This window comes from Eptatretus burgeri, chromosome 5 (assembly GCF_056783735.1).
Source record: "Eptatretus burgeri isolate ZD-2024b chromosome 5, Ebu_testis_v1, whole genome shotgun sequence".
NCBI classification, from domain to species: Eukaryota; Metazoa; Chordata; class Myxini; order Myxiniformes; family Myxinidae; genus Eptatretus; species Eptatretus burgeri.
In genome coordinates, this window is record NC_140965.1 from 87041490 (window position 1) to 87056778 (window position 15289).

At 42.4% G+C, this 15289-nt stretch overlaps 1 protein-coding gene across 6 annotated transcripts in view; it reads left to right on the forward strand.

Annotated features, from left to right (window-relative positions):
* PPP2R3A (protein phosphatase 2 regulatory subunit B''alpha) overlaps nucleotides 1-15289 on the forward strand; it is a 347806-nt gene that overhangs the window by 240133 nt on the left and 92384 nt on the right. For 3 of the 6 annotated variants that reach the window (XM_085882794.1, XM_085882795.1, XM_085882792.1), the window contains exon 2: nucleotides 4523-6550. The exons of 2 other annotated variants lie outside the window; for them this stretch is intronic. In XM_085882794.1, the coding sequence (XP_085738920.1) occupies nucleotides 4649-6550 (1902 nt within the window). In that variant the 5' untranslated portion in view covers nucleotides 4523-4648. Of the gene's footprint in view, nucleotides 1-116; nucleotides 239-4522; nucleotides 6551-15289 lie in introns of all 6 variants that reach the window. One more of the 6 variants, XM_085882793.1, reaches the window with a different exon arrangement.

The window sequence follows — 15289 nt, forward strand, 5'->3', positions numbered from 1 at the left end:
AACCAATTTCTGTTTTTTCGGCTGTCAGATTCTTTCTGGGAATTCATGTTGTTAATAATTGTCTTGCAGATTATTAATTTTCGTAATTTATTAATTTTTTTGATTTTGTTTTGCAGGTTATTGCTGCGAGTTTGGAAAGTTACTGAATTTGCACCAAATTCAGCTTAATGGCACAATCAACAGACACAATTGTGTCTACTGGGCTGCGAATAACCGAAGAGTGACAGTTGAGAAGGAGGTAAATTTACCTGGAGTGACAGTTTGGGCAGCCATATCTCCATTAGGGATAAATCGACCCTTTTTCTTTGAGGGATCTGTCACTGCGGAAATTTACCTGGATATGCTGCAAACCTTCTTTTGACCCAGGGTACAAGATCAGGACTGTTATTTCCAGCATGATGAAGCTCCGCCTCATTATGGACGTTGTGTTCATCAGTGGCTTGATGAAAACTTTCCCAGAAAGTGGATAGGCTGCCGCGGTCTGATCGAGTGGCCAGCATGCTCCCCAGACCTTACTCCTCCAGATTTCTTCATTTGGGGGCTCATGAAAGACCTTGTTTATCGTGAAAAGCCTTGTACCATTCAGGTATTGAACGCTCAAATCACTGCAAAGTTTGAGGAATTTGATATCGAACTCTGCAGGCATATGTGCCACTCTGTGCCTGCTCGGCTGCAATTGTGCATCGATCACGAGTGAGGGCACTTTGAAAATTGCAAGTAAAACAGCTTGGTACAGTTCCGCAATAATTGTTTCTTGAATAAATGGGAAGATAAACATGTCATTCATTTATTTCTACCTTCTTGTACACTGTAATACAAATGGCAAACAAACAATCAACTGACAGAAATCGAGCGCTACTTCTGACTCACCGTGTGTGTGTGTGTGTGTGTGTGTGTGTGTGTGTGTGTGTGTGTGTTTGTGTATGTGTGTGTATATATATATATATATATATATATACATATGCATATATATATATATATATATATATATATATATATATATATATATATATATATATATATATATATATATATATATATATATATATATATACATATATACATATACACATACATATATATATATATATATATATATATATATATATATATATATATACATATGCATATATATCTTCTTCTTCTTTCGGCTGCTCCCGTTAGGGGTCGCCACAGCGGATCATCCGTATGATCCGCATAGTGATTTGGCACATGTTTTACACCGGATGCCCTTCCTGACGCAACCCTGGTCGCCTCTTACGACACAGGGATATGGTACACCTATTTTTTTAACCGGGGTATACACCAGCCCAGTACACTGGTACTCATTTTGCCGACCTCGGAAGGATGACAGGCTGAGTCAACCCTCTGGTGTATTAATTCAGTGGCCCAACGGGGCTTGAACTCAGGACCTTTTGGATCCCAAGCCGCTGCCCGAGCCACTGCGCCAACACCAGGCTATATATATATATATATATATATATATATATATATATATATATATATATATATATATATATATATATATATATATATATATATATATATATATATATATATATATATATATATATATATATATTGTCATGTCCATCTGGTTAAGACCGATGTAGACGGATAGCCAAATGATTTCCCTTGGAGGCAAACAGCCGAGATCCTTGGAGATTAATACACGCGTGGGACAGGAGGTACCTGAGGCGTTCACCAGGATGGAGACACATGGGTTTAGTCTCGAACCCATGACGAATGGACAACACAAGCAAATTTAATTAATAAAAGTTTATGAACATAAATCAAATATTTATAATGGAGATAAATCAAAGCGTGATTTAATAAAATGTGAGGTAAATCAAAGCCTGAAGTTGAGACGCCTCTACAAAGACTCAAATACAGATGAGGGGAAAGATAAAATATAAGAAAATCATCCCTTTTATTCTGGCACAAGAATAAATAAAAGATGTATAATCTAGATATATAGAATCTGGCACAAGAATAAATATAATATATATATATATATATATATATATATATATATATATATATATATATATATATATATATATATATATATATATATATATATATCTAGCTTCATCCAGAGATGATCCTTTTCTAGAGCTTGGCTTCGAACCGCGTAGTCATAAAATGGCAAACCCACAAAATGGTGTCAAGCAGCTCTCTGCGGGGGAAACTTACGTGAGGTAATCTGTGAGTCGGTATTCAACACAAGGGCTCAGAAACAGCCGTACAGCCTCTTTGTCGATCGTGCTTGCCGACTCTGCTGCTCTCTGCCGAATGGCGCCGCCCCCTTCAGTGATATACACGAGGCTTCGAAGTCCTTCCCATACGACCCAACCAAGAGTCAATGGCCAGGATCTTGCTCCATCATGCAAGCCAATTTGCCTCAGCACAAATACGAGAGTTGTGCCATCTTCATGCGTCGAAGGAAAGCCAGCCTTAATGCTCTGATCTTACACGCCATCTCCGAGCACCGTTGCCTCTTGATCGCATCCTTCACACCCAAATCAACCCAACAAAACCAATTGCTCTTCCTCTTTGCTTCTGAAACGCACACACTTCACTGTTCAACCGAACAGCCAATGACCAGCGTCCTGCCCAGCACACGGGCAAATCCACAGCACGACAGGAGAATTCTGCAGCCACCTCCTCGCGCTGAGAGGAAAGCAAAGCAAGATCCTCTGTCCCAGCCACGTTCCTCTCACAACTATTGTCTGGTTTTCGAACCTCATCCTTCTTCCACCCGCTCTCTCACGTCACGCCCAACAACCATCAACCCTCGGGTGTTGCTTGTTGGCACGAAAACCGGGAAGGTGGTGCTTCTGCCTGCTTGGCATGTTTTGGCTTATTATGGTTCTTGTTGTTATAAAAATGTAAGTCTTTCATTGCTGGCTTGTAAATACAAAAACATAGGAGAAGGTCACATACTGGGGGATATTGGTCTTAATCCATATCTAATAAACACAGCACCACCCCCCATGTGGTATCAAGTAATACTTAACCTCACAGTTTCCCTACTTCATTTACATTGAAATATCTTCGACACGTCTGCAGACCAAGTAACTCTATACAATTCTATCTTTGCGATGAACTTCCTCCATCTACCTCCACAACTGTAACACAGTGTGTGTGTGTGTGTGTGTGTGTGTGTGTGTGTGTGTGTGTGTGTGTGTGTGTGTGTGTGTGTGTGTGTGTGTGTCTGTGTCTGTGTCTGTGTCTGTGTCTGTGTGTGTGTCTGTGTGTCTGTGTGTGTGTGTGTGCGTGTGTGTGTGTGTGTGTGTGAGTGTGAGTGTGAGTGTGAGTGTGAGTGTGAGTGTGTGTGTGTGTGCATTATATACACACGTACACAAAGATGGTGAGAGAGTGTGTCTCGTTATCTCCATATGAGGGTGTGGAATGGATTCCTTCCTTGTCTCGAAAGTATCCACCTCCATTTTGATAAGGGATCATGATCCATGGACCAAGCTGTGAGGTTTTTGTTGTTTTCAGGGTCATCACTGAACTTTAGTAGCTTTCCAAATGGAGTTTATTTGTAGTAATATTTCCAGGGATGGTTTTTAAGATCTCCGTGAGGTTCTTCTTTATCATTCCCATTGCTCAAATCATCACCGGTACAATTTTGGCATTCTTCAGCTTCCAAGATATTTTTGACTTCTCTTTTTGTGATCCTGGTATTTTGTAATTTTCGTGATTTCCATGTTGTTTAGGTCAAAATCGCCAGGTACTGAAACCTCAATCAATGCCATGTTTTTTATTTATTTATTTTTTTGTACCTGAGTGCTATATCCGGTCACTATGCTTTGTTTTCTATGATCACACTCAATGGCATCATCAGGTCGTATGTGAGTGTTACTTCTGGTTCATATTTCCATTCATTTTCTGAAATTGCGTTATTTAAATTTTTGTGGATGTGCCAGTGTGCCTCAGTGTGCAGCTGTTCTGTCATGGCTTTTTACATCCCGATAAGAGGTGGCTCATGATTTCGGTTTCTTCCTTGCAAAACCTACACTTGTCCGATCGACTCAGTTCCACTATTTTCTTAAAACCATTATGATTCGACATTTTATTATCATTCATTCCCCATCCCATTTGAGCTGACCTCTTCTTAGCCACTCAAATGAGCCTTCTTTGTGTATGCCCAGTCTGTTCAACTTATTTTTTCTTTCTTTAAAAAAAAGATATTCCTGATATTTTGTGTGTGTGTGTGTGTGTGTGTGTGTGTGTGTGTGTGTGTGTGTGTGTGTGTGTGTGTGTGTGTGTGTGTGTGTGTGTGTGTGTGTGTGTGTTTTAGCACTGAATTTTAGTTTTTTCCTACTTGAGGGATTACTCTGAAAAGCAAGAGAAATTTGTAGGATCCGAGACCAAATATCTAGGGTAATTTACAAACTGTCAGGAACCATTTGAAGGGAGCGATAAAGTGGCAAGGAGCAGTGAGTTAAAATGATGCATACCATCGATATGCTGTTGCCTTCTCACAATGTTAACACCTATCTCTTTTGGCCAGGTGTGGCCGCACTTCAGCTTGCAAAGCGCTGTCATGGCCCAGCACCCAATGGATGGCGTGCTCAAGGTGATTTGTTCTCATGAAATTTTGTGGTAGACACCCGAAGGGATTGTTTCATTATTTGCCATGGAAGAGGCTCGGATGGCTTCTCCTGCACCAGCCACTTATGCAAGGGTGGCAACGACAGTGCGCCACTTTTGCAGTGTAATTGTTGATCACAGCATCCTTTCATCAGTGCACCACTGCTTGGAGCCATGTTGCTCTTCCCACTTGCCTCTTGGCATTAAGTGCCGATCGAGACATCGTTTGATCACCTCGCAAAAGCTGCGCAAGATTGACCCATTTATCTGTGGCCATGCCCAGCCATTGGCCCCATTTGGTTCTTGTTCACCTGAAGCTGGCCATTCCATCGCACCACCACTTCCTCGGAAACAGCATATGTCAGGGCACCTAGCAAAAGTGATCACAGGTGATGCCATTAGCTTAGCCAGTGGAAAAATCAAGGAGGTAGTTCCAGAGTGGGTAGTTGCCCCTCTTGGAACAACTGCGGTTTCGGGGAGCCCTGTTCAGTTCAGGAAAGGGCGAAAAGTGCGGCCGGACACAAGTAGTAAGTGTGATACGCAGCTGCTTGAGCTTGGAGATGTACAATCGCCACTGAGGCCAAAAAGTAATGAGTTAAATGATAGCTCACCAAATGATCACCCTGAAGAGGTTGAGCTGATAACAGACACATCGCCAACATGCAAGCGTAGCTGGGACAAAGAGTTAGAGCGCACGTTAAGCGAGCTTTTCTCGCCATCAGCTGTTGAGACATTGGTAAAGCGGGCTTATCGTCGGGAGGGAATTGAAGCCTGCCTTCGCATACTTCTCAAGTGTTCTGAGGATCTTAAATGTTGCACTGAAATAATCCATCGCTGTATGCAGCGTAAGGCATTGGCAGCAGGGAGTGAAACGCAAGGTGATAAGTCAGATTCTTTCGCAGACATTCAGTGTCGTGACCTTGTAAGTCACCTTGCTGGTTGTCTGAGGCAGCTTCCAACTGATTTTGGAGATGATGGATCCCATTCAAATAAACCTGAAGCTTTGGCAAACCTCCTTGAGAGCATGTATGAGTCTGCAAGTGTCTCAAATCTACCCCCGGCCTATGATGCCGAGCATCCACCACGATATGAAGATGTGGTGTCCAGAATTGCTTCTCCATCAGAGAGTAGCACGTCTCCGATAAGCCCAATGCAAATCACAGGAGACAAGTTGACTGTCTCTGAGGGGATCATGAGTAGCAGCAATGACATTTTGCATTTGAAGATTGAGGAGGATTCAAGCTTCTTCAGAGAAGGTACCAGGGGATGTAAACAAGAAGAAGTGACAGATCATATAACCTTTTGGGAAAATGGGGTTGAGGTCTTGCCACCCAGTGCAGACAAAACATCAGTGATTGAGGCACAAGGAAAAATGCTTGAAAAGGTTATTGAAGAACTTAGTCTAGAAGAAAGTGCTGATAGGTTCAGGTCTGAGACTCAAAATGGGGTTTGCTTTGCAGCTGATGCAACACCAGAAAATAGTGCAACAATTACTCATCAATCTTTGAGCCGGCACAAGAAATTGGATGATTCTTATGTCGATTTGGAACACCTCATCCAGGACCTAGAGAACTTTTCCACTGAATTGCGGAATGAAGCAGTGAATAAGTTTGATGCCTCTACCACCATCACTTCCACCATCACCAACTCCACTGCTCTTGCTCGATGTGCTCGCCAGCCTCTCAGCATTACCCAAGATGTACCAAGGGATGTTGAAGATGATGAGAGTCTTTGGCAGCGCATACTGCAGAGTCTGGAGAATTTCCAGACAGACATTGTGGACCATGGCTGTCAAACGAATGGCTTGCAAACCCAAGACCATATGGCCATATGTCAGACGTCATCATCGGTGGGAATTGGTGCCAATGTGACCGACAATACTTCAGCCGAGTCTGTGGCTCCAGGGACACAACTCATGGTGATATGTCAGTCTCCAAAAGTCATTAAGGTATTTGAATGCCAATCCATGCTCTTGTTTATTGAACTACTCTCTTTTCTGTCAAATGTGTTCATGTTTTGTATGTGTTTTTTTTTTCTTTCGGGTATCATATTTCACGTGCACATTGTGAATTTTTGAATAATACTTCAATAATTTGTTTTTCCCTCTCCACATTGTTGTTTTATCCCTATAAAGATGGATTTAGTCTCAAAGTTTGAGTAAAATCTCATGAAGGAGAAAAGTCTTTGAGATTAATTTTAAATATCTTATTTTGTTTCCAGTGATCTCAGGTTCATGGAGGAGCTTTACAGAAATCACACGCAGGGCATAGACTTTAGATGTAGACATCAGTGTACTTTTTACATTAATTTCAAGGACATTAGTAAATCGCGGATCAACGCATATGGTATAGGATTTCAACCTGGTGCCCCTGAATCACGAACAATAAATTGCTAAGTAAAACTAAATTGTTCATGGATACAATAAATTGCGAGATAAGTAAAACTAAGTTTAAAAATAAGCAATGAAGGGTGAATACATTTCTATTTTTTGCTCTTATTTTGGTTAAATTAGTCAGCCAAGATGGTTTCTCTTAATGTTAGTTAGTTTGCAGGATTTCTTTTTTTGATGAATTGGTGTTTGAATTGGTATTCAAGGAAAATCGACTAGGACGATGAGCAGTAGAGGGATGTGCAGTGGAAACACTTTTCAATAGCGATTTTGTCTTCGTGACTTGCATTTAGAATATATATATATATATATATATATATATATATATATATATATATATATATATATATATATATATATATATATATATATATATATATATAATGATGCTCAAGCCCTTTCCCTTCCTTCTCACAAGTGTTTTTCACATCGCTCTTTCTGGCTAATCCCTTGAGGCCACCTGCTGGCCACTTTTGTTTATACACTTTTTCTTGATCTGAGTTTATTGTGCGGCAAAACCGATATTTATGCACTCATTCCAAAGTACTGCTGTTGCACCGCTTTCCTTCCGATAACTTAGTTCATCCGATAACTGATTCCCGAATAAGTGAGCTCCAGCTTGGAAATTACCTGAACAGTATGTATTTCCCCCCTGCTGCTGCTTTATTGTCGTACTGTCTGGAAACCCATGGTAAAAATACCACAATAGGAAAAAAAAACCAAGGAAGCCTTTTATTGTTTGTTGCGCTGGCTGAAAGAGCTCAAAATATATTTTAAAAAGTCATATTTCTTAACAGCAAAGATATCGCAGCATGTCTTTGGTTCATATTGATTGGTACCTTCGTTCATTTTACACAATGAAAGTTCTGATACTTGATTCAAATTGGTACCTTGGCTCATTTTACACAATGAAATTACCGATCCTTGGTTAAAATTGGTACCTTCGTTCTTTTTACACAAAGAAAGTTCTGATGCTTGATTCAAATTGGTACCATGGTTCATTTTACACAATGAAATTACCGATTCTTGGTTAAAATTGGTACCTTGGTTCATTTTACACAATTAAAGTTCTGATGCTTGGTTCAAATTGGTACCTTATTTCCTTTTGCACAATGAAAGTACCGATCCTTGGTTATAATTGGTACCTTGGTTCATTTTACACAATTAAAGTTCTGATGCTTGGTTCAAATTGGTACCTTAGTTCATTTTGCACAATGAAAGTACCGATCCTTGGTTATAATTAGTACCTTGGTTCATTTTACACAATGAAAGTTCTGATGCTTGGTTCAAATTGGTACCTTTGTTCATTTTGCACAATGAACATACCGATCCTTGGTTAAAATTGTTACATTGGTTCATTTTACATGAAAGTACCGATCCTTGGTTAAAATTGGTACCTCAGTTCATTTTCCACAATGAAAGTTCTGATCCTTGGTTAAAATTGGTAACTTAGTTCATTTTCTACAATGAAAGTTCTGATCCTTGGTTCATATTGGTACCTTGGTTCATATCACACAAAAGTTCTGATCCTTGTTTGAAATTGGTACCTTAGTTCATTTTACACAAGGAAAGATCTGAGCCTTGGTTAAAATTGGTACCTTTGTTCATTTTACACAATGAAAGCACTGATCCTTGGTTAAAATTGGTACCTAGGTTCATTTTACACAATGAAAGTACTGATCCTTGGTTCATATTGGTACCTTGGTTCATTTTACACAAACGTTCCGATCCTTGTTTGAAATTGGTACTTTCATTTTACACAATGAAAATACCGATCCTTGGTTAAAATTGTTACATTGGTTCATTTTACATGAAAGTACCGATCCTTGGTTAAAATTGGTACCTTAGTTCATTTTACACAATGGAAGTTCTGATCATTGGTTAAAATTGGTACCTTGGTTAATTTTACACAAAAGTACTGATCCTCGGTTCAAATTGGTACCTTCGCTCATTTTACACAATGAAAGTAATATTGCTGGTAGTGTGGGGGGGGGGGGACACGGGGTTGAGGAACCCGCGTGGACCTGTGTCCCAGAAGGAATGCGTGCTGATATGCACGCCAGGGGGTGCATGCGCACAGACGTGCACACCGGCGGAAATGGGCGCGGATTTGCATGCTGGGGGAACTTGCATGGACCTGCGCTCCGGGGGGGAACTCTCACGGACCTGTGCAATGGGAAGCACATTGTGCTGGGAGGCATGTGTGTGGACATGCTCGCTGGGAACAATGCGCGTGGACATGCGCTCATTGGGGAATGTGTTCTGACCTCACCCGGGGACACACGTGCGGATTAGCATGCTAGGGGGCATGGGCGTGAAGCTATGCGTGGGGGGGGGGAGGCATGCATGTAAAACTGCATGCCCTAGGGGGCATGCGCCCGGACTTGCATGCCGGCGGAAATGCGTGCGGACTTGCATGCTTGGGGGAACGTGCATGGACCTGCGCTCCGGGGGGAACTCTCACGGACCTGTGCGCTGGGTGGGCATGTGTGCGGACAAGCGTGCCATCATGTGCGCCAGTGGGGAATGTGTGCTGACCTCGCCCGGGGACACTCGTGCAGAGTAGCATGCTGGGGGGTACGCACGTGCACCTGCACACCAGGGGTGTATGTGTCCGGACCTGCATGCCAACGGAAATGTGTACGGGCTTGCATGCTGGGGGGAACTCTCATGGACCTGCTCTCCGGGGGGGGGGGACTCTCATGGACCTGTGCACTGGGAGGCATGTACATGGACGTGCGTGCTTGGGGGGGGGGGCACGTGTGCGGACATGCGTGCCAGTGGGGAATGTGTGCTGACCTCGCTGGGGAGCACACGTGCAGAGTAGCACGCTGGGGGGCATGCGTGTGGGCATGCCTGCTTGGGGGTGGGGCACGTGTGCGGACATGCATGCCAGTGGGGAAAGTGTGCTGACCTCGCTGGGGAGCACACGTGCAGAGTAGCACGCTGGGGGCATGCGTGTGGGCATGCCTGCTTGGGGGTGGGGAACGTGTGCGGACATGCATGCCAGTGGGGAAAGTGTGCTGACCTCGCTGGGGAACACATGTGCAGAGGAGCACGCTGGGGGGCATGCGCATGGACCTGTGCTGTCCCAGGTTCTCTTCTGTTGTCCCACATTGCTAACAGCTGTGCCTACTGAATGCATCTTCATGATTTTTGATAATTCTTCGCCAGCCTCACTGATGTGATGTTGTCACAAAATTGGTCTCTCAAGGCCAGATTTGATACATCGAGTGTGCCTATCCATTTAGCATGCATGTCTGTTGCACATTTGCATCATTTTGATCTAGCTCAGCTCTGTGGTGACCAATAAACATCCACGATTTGGTGCATTGCATCATCAATTGAGGTGTTTTAGAAATGCTTTCTTTGATTGGTCATCGAGGTCGGCCTTCATTTATCTAACCGTAACCAAAAATCCAGGTAGCCAACGATGCTGGACCAAATCGGGGTTACTCATGGAACAACTGGCAAGGTGTTTTACCAGCGGCGTTCCGGTGTCATTGGCTACTTGGAGAGGTTGCATCAACGTTGAATGAGTGAAGAAACATGTACACCACCATTGCCTTTGATTGAGCCAAATATCTACTCGTCATGAAGTGAAGACCTTTATTGTGAAGCCAAATATCAATGTCTAGTCATGCTGGTGTGTGTGTGTGTGTGTGTGTGTGTGTGTGTGTGTGCGTGCGTGCGTGCGTGCGTGCGTGCGTGCGTGCGTGCGTGCGTGCGTGCGTGCGTGTGTTTTTAGCAGTTACTTTTCAAGTTGGGTTCATTTCTGTATCATAAGATAAGAAGTCTGTTTGGCTGTGATACGATTGATTTCAAAGCTTTGAAGAAATCCCCAAAATATGTTTTTGCGGTGTCAATCAATTTTGTTTTGCTCTGCTCAAACTATTGATTGATGTAATTAATTTGGGTGAATCTTCATTTACGAAAACCTCCATTTTATTTATTTATTTTTAATTGAACAGTTGTTCACAATTTTCTTGCCATGATATCAGGCGCTGTGTGCTCGAAGCGGCGGCAAACCTCCCCTTACATTTGGAAATGGTTGCCCTGATGATTAGCCTGTTTGTTATGGTGTCTGCTCTCTGTATGGAACGGTTACCAAGATCGGTTCACGTTTTTAGGATAGCCTTCATTTGGAGGGAGTAGTAAGCTGGCTCTGTACTATCTGTACTCACTTAGAGGGCATACAAGAGAACCTGGTCCTTTTCTTTCAGGTTCCGGCATCAATTTTTTTGTGATAAGCGTTGATCCTTTGCGATGAGACCCTTTCAGCAGAGTGTTTATCATTTCCTTGTTTAGTGCTGTGGTCATAATGTCAGGCCTGGAATGTACAACTGCCGATTGGCTTTCTCATTCCAGCAATGCCCTTCGCCGACAAAAAGGCACCTGCCTCCCACATTGATTCTTTTGATTGGCATTCCCTTCTGGTTCGCTGCACAAAGACACATTTGGACAAAACTCACTAGCTCCTTAGTTATTATTATTATTATTTTTAAATGACCAGAAGATTGTTTGCACACACTTATTTGTGGCAATGTCATTATCCTGAGATGTGGACATTGATGTGGGATTTGAATCCCATCAGACCTTGGAAGAAAGCAGTGTTGAGCCCAGTTAGTACTTGGATGGGAGGTCTCCATCGAAGGCCAACCGAGTGTTATCGGCCTGAACAACAGTAGGATAGCTCAGCTGGCATCGTGCTCTCCTCTGGACAATCGTGTCATTTATTTGTTGCCCTGTTGCGTTTATCCCCACATAAAGCTGCATCTTGGAGTATGTCATCCTACGGATGAAAGTATAAAGCCAATAGGTAGTAATCGTTAAATACCCCCATGGTATTTTTTGAGGGATACGGATGTTGAGAAATATTAAGGTAATGGTTGATAAGTAACTTGATAGCTGAGAGCTTGCAGTGCAGATTGTAATTAAATTTATTGATCAGGATTGTGAGGTGTGGATGTGGCACAGGAATTATGGGCCAAGTTTTGTTGTTTGTCCTTATATTTAACAATGCCACATCACCCGTCAGCCCTTTGGAGGAGAGCGACTCCTGATTACCTGATTTGTACATGTTCAGTGGGACTTCCTTTGACCAACCCAAGCATTGGAGTGCAAGGGCTAAAGACCAAAACCAATCCATCGCTTTTGGTTGCCATTTTCCACCCCGCTCACCTACTCTCGGTCTCCTCCGCTGGGGACATCCACAGGCTCCAAAATACCACAGTGCGTTTGCGAGTGCCTGTGTGCCCTCACCGTTTATTTATACGACGCAACACATTCTGCACGATCCGGGTCGGCCAGGGTAAAAGTGTCACACTCAAGCAGATGGAGACCAAGCTACTGGGAACCTGCCTACCATTATAAACTGCCATTGTGCCTTTCATTTTGTAATTGGTTTTGTAAAACATTTACTTTTTTCACTATATATATAAATATATACACACGATTTTATTTTATTTTATTAACTTTGGGTTTTCTTAGAATGCTGTGTTTTTTTAATGTTTGTGAATGTTTGTTTTGTGTTTGTTTGTTTGTGAATTTGTGAAACGCACAGCTGTTTGTGAATGCTGAGGGTACACATTTTTTTTAACTGAATTTTTATTTTAATTAAAGTTGTAATTACTCGTATTAAGTGGTTTACTTCTACAACCTACACATTTGGTTCCATATTGGAATTGTTACTCCCGGGTGTTGTTTCCACACCCTGCGTATCTTGAATGTGTATTTGTCTACCATTCTTAAGTGTCATGTCACCTGTGCTTGGTTGCCTCTTTTTATTTATTTATTTATTTACTTATTTATTTTGTAAATGTCGACTAGTATGATTACTATTGATAGAATAATAACTGCTTTATTAACTTTGGAGAAAGTTGTCAGTTGTGCTCAAAATTAAAACAAATGAGCAAAAACTTTTTTTTTAAATACTTTCCCCTATGATGTACTTGGTATATCCCAGGCAAACCTGCTTCACGCCCCTCAACTCCCGCCCCATATGGCAGCTGGTCAACACAAAGCTGCCACGGAGCTGCTGCTATTCCTGCCTGCAGTTCAGACCACCACACGCGCCTCCCAGCTCGCCTCGCCTCCCTGTCTCGCAATTCGCCCTTCAAACTTGCAGACAGGCCTTTGCTTAGATCACCAGCATCTGCAGCTGTTTGTTTGTTATTTTTTTATTTATTTCTATAAAAATATTTTCTTTCCTTGTTTTATACTCTGCCTGGAAACGTGTCGTTAAATTTTCCTTTGACTTGGATTCTCTGATAGCATGTCAGGGGTTCTCTAGCCCAAACACCTGTCCACTCTTGCTGCTGACGACTCTTCTCAACAGTTTAAAACGCAAGTGCTCGTTTTGCATCTGCCAGTTGATCAACTCTCGTTCAGTCTCCCTGGCTGTCTTTCAGTCGCGGATGTTTAATTCTGTTCCACTGTTGGGCAGGTAAATCTTCCTTTCTTCTTCTCCACCCATCATGAATCTGTCTTGATATTCTCTTCTGCTCTTTCGTGGTTCTTCCATAAAGTTGGAAGATTTCTCTGAACTCCATATCCCATTTTGCTGAGATTCATTCACGTCTTCGCTGTGACGTTTTGTCGGGAACGGATGACCAAAAGACCCTGGAAACTGCTCGTGTATTTTGAGGCCATTATTCCGGCACAACGAGCTGCTTGTTCATGGATTTCAAAACGCAATAAGGCAAAGTGCTTCCATATTTTTTCGGTGTCATTCTAATACACCTAGGAATAAGCAATAAGCAATCAGTTGAAAACAGCAGCTGCTTCGAAACATTTTAATTGCCCGAGTTGCGTTCTATTGTAACATCTTGCTAACACGGTGCTTCATTGACTGGTCCTAAAATATGGAAGAGAAGGGGTTGAATTGACTGCTTTGTATTTCTGCATTGGTGGTAACAAAGCTTTCTCTCATTTAAAAAAACATTTTTTTTTTTTAATACTCCTGTCACTTTGAGCAATTTTTCTCAAGTTTTTTGAGTGAAAGTCATACATCATCAGGACGGTACAAGAACAGCAACAAAAGTGCATTGAGAGAAGAAAGACAAGAAGGGCAGTTCTGAGAAGGGAGAGAAGCTGTCCTCTCAACAGTGCTGTCTGCATTCTAAATATTAACGGAAGGCAAGTGCACGCTTCCTGTTTACGGTAGCTTGTCGGAGAGCACGTGTCTGGTGGTTGATCCTGCAAAAGCTTGGTTTTTTGTGACGGGGGGACGCAGTGAGCACTGCAGGACCATGATTGTAAAGGAGAAGACAGCGACCTTGCGGCAGGATCCAGACCTACGTGGGGAGTTGGCATCCTTGGCTCGTGGCTGCGATTTTGTTTTCCCCTCTCGTTTCAAGAGCCGCCTCCGGCTGTACCGTCAGCTACAGGTAAGCTGTTGGTCACACTAGACCATTGTAGTTCAAATTGGGCTTTCAGTTGGAGCTTGGCTGTTCGCTAGCAGACTGAGGTCAAGGATAAAAACGTCTCTTTTGTTGAATTATTTTGATCATGTTGTTGCCATTGCTGAAGCTGATAATGATGTATGCATAGCTGAAGCTAATGATTTGGAAGCAGAGCTGAAGAAGTGCTGGGATAGCTGTTCAGCTGATGTGCTCGGATAACTGGTCAACTGATGATTTATTGGAATAGCTGTTCAGTTGATGAGGTGCTCGGATAACTGAAGCTGATGATGTAGCATGCATATCTGAAGCTGACATCGTGGTTGCAGGAGCAGAAGCTGACATGTTCACTGTAGATCATGTTGATTGATGTAACCACAACTACTGCTGATAATGTGGCCACTGTAGCTCTCATGGCTTTGAACTGCTGTTTTGGAACTGTCTGTAATTGCAATTTATAGAGAAAATAATGCCACAGCTTTCACATCAGTGACAAACCTTGTGATGTGAGGTGGAATGTCTGGGTTCCCCATGCTGCTTGGTTCAATACTCTTTGATGCTCCCTCATTCGTCACCTATGCCATGAGTGCGATCCTGAACCAACGTAGGTTAACATTGTGTGTAATGTTGTGTTTATGTAAGTCACGCACTTGTGCATGTGATTACTTTGCATTTATGTATTTTATTACCTCTGCCACTGAAGGTAAAGGAGGTTATGTTTTCACCCCTGTCTATTTGTTTGTTTGTTTTTTTGATTGTCTGTTTGTTTGAATTTGTTTGTGTGCAGGATATTTCCAAAAGTTGTGGATTGATTCTGATAAAATTTGGTAGACAGGATGGGTGTGTGACAAGGACGAACCGATTAGATTTTGGTGACGATCCGGATCCGACTACTAAA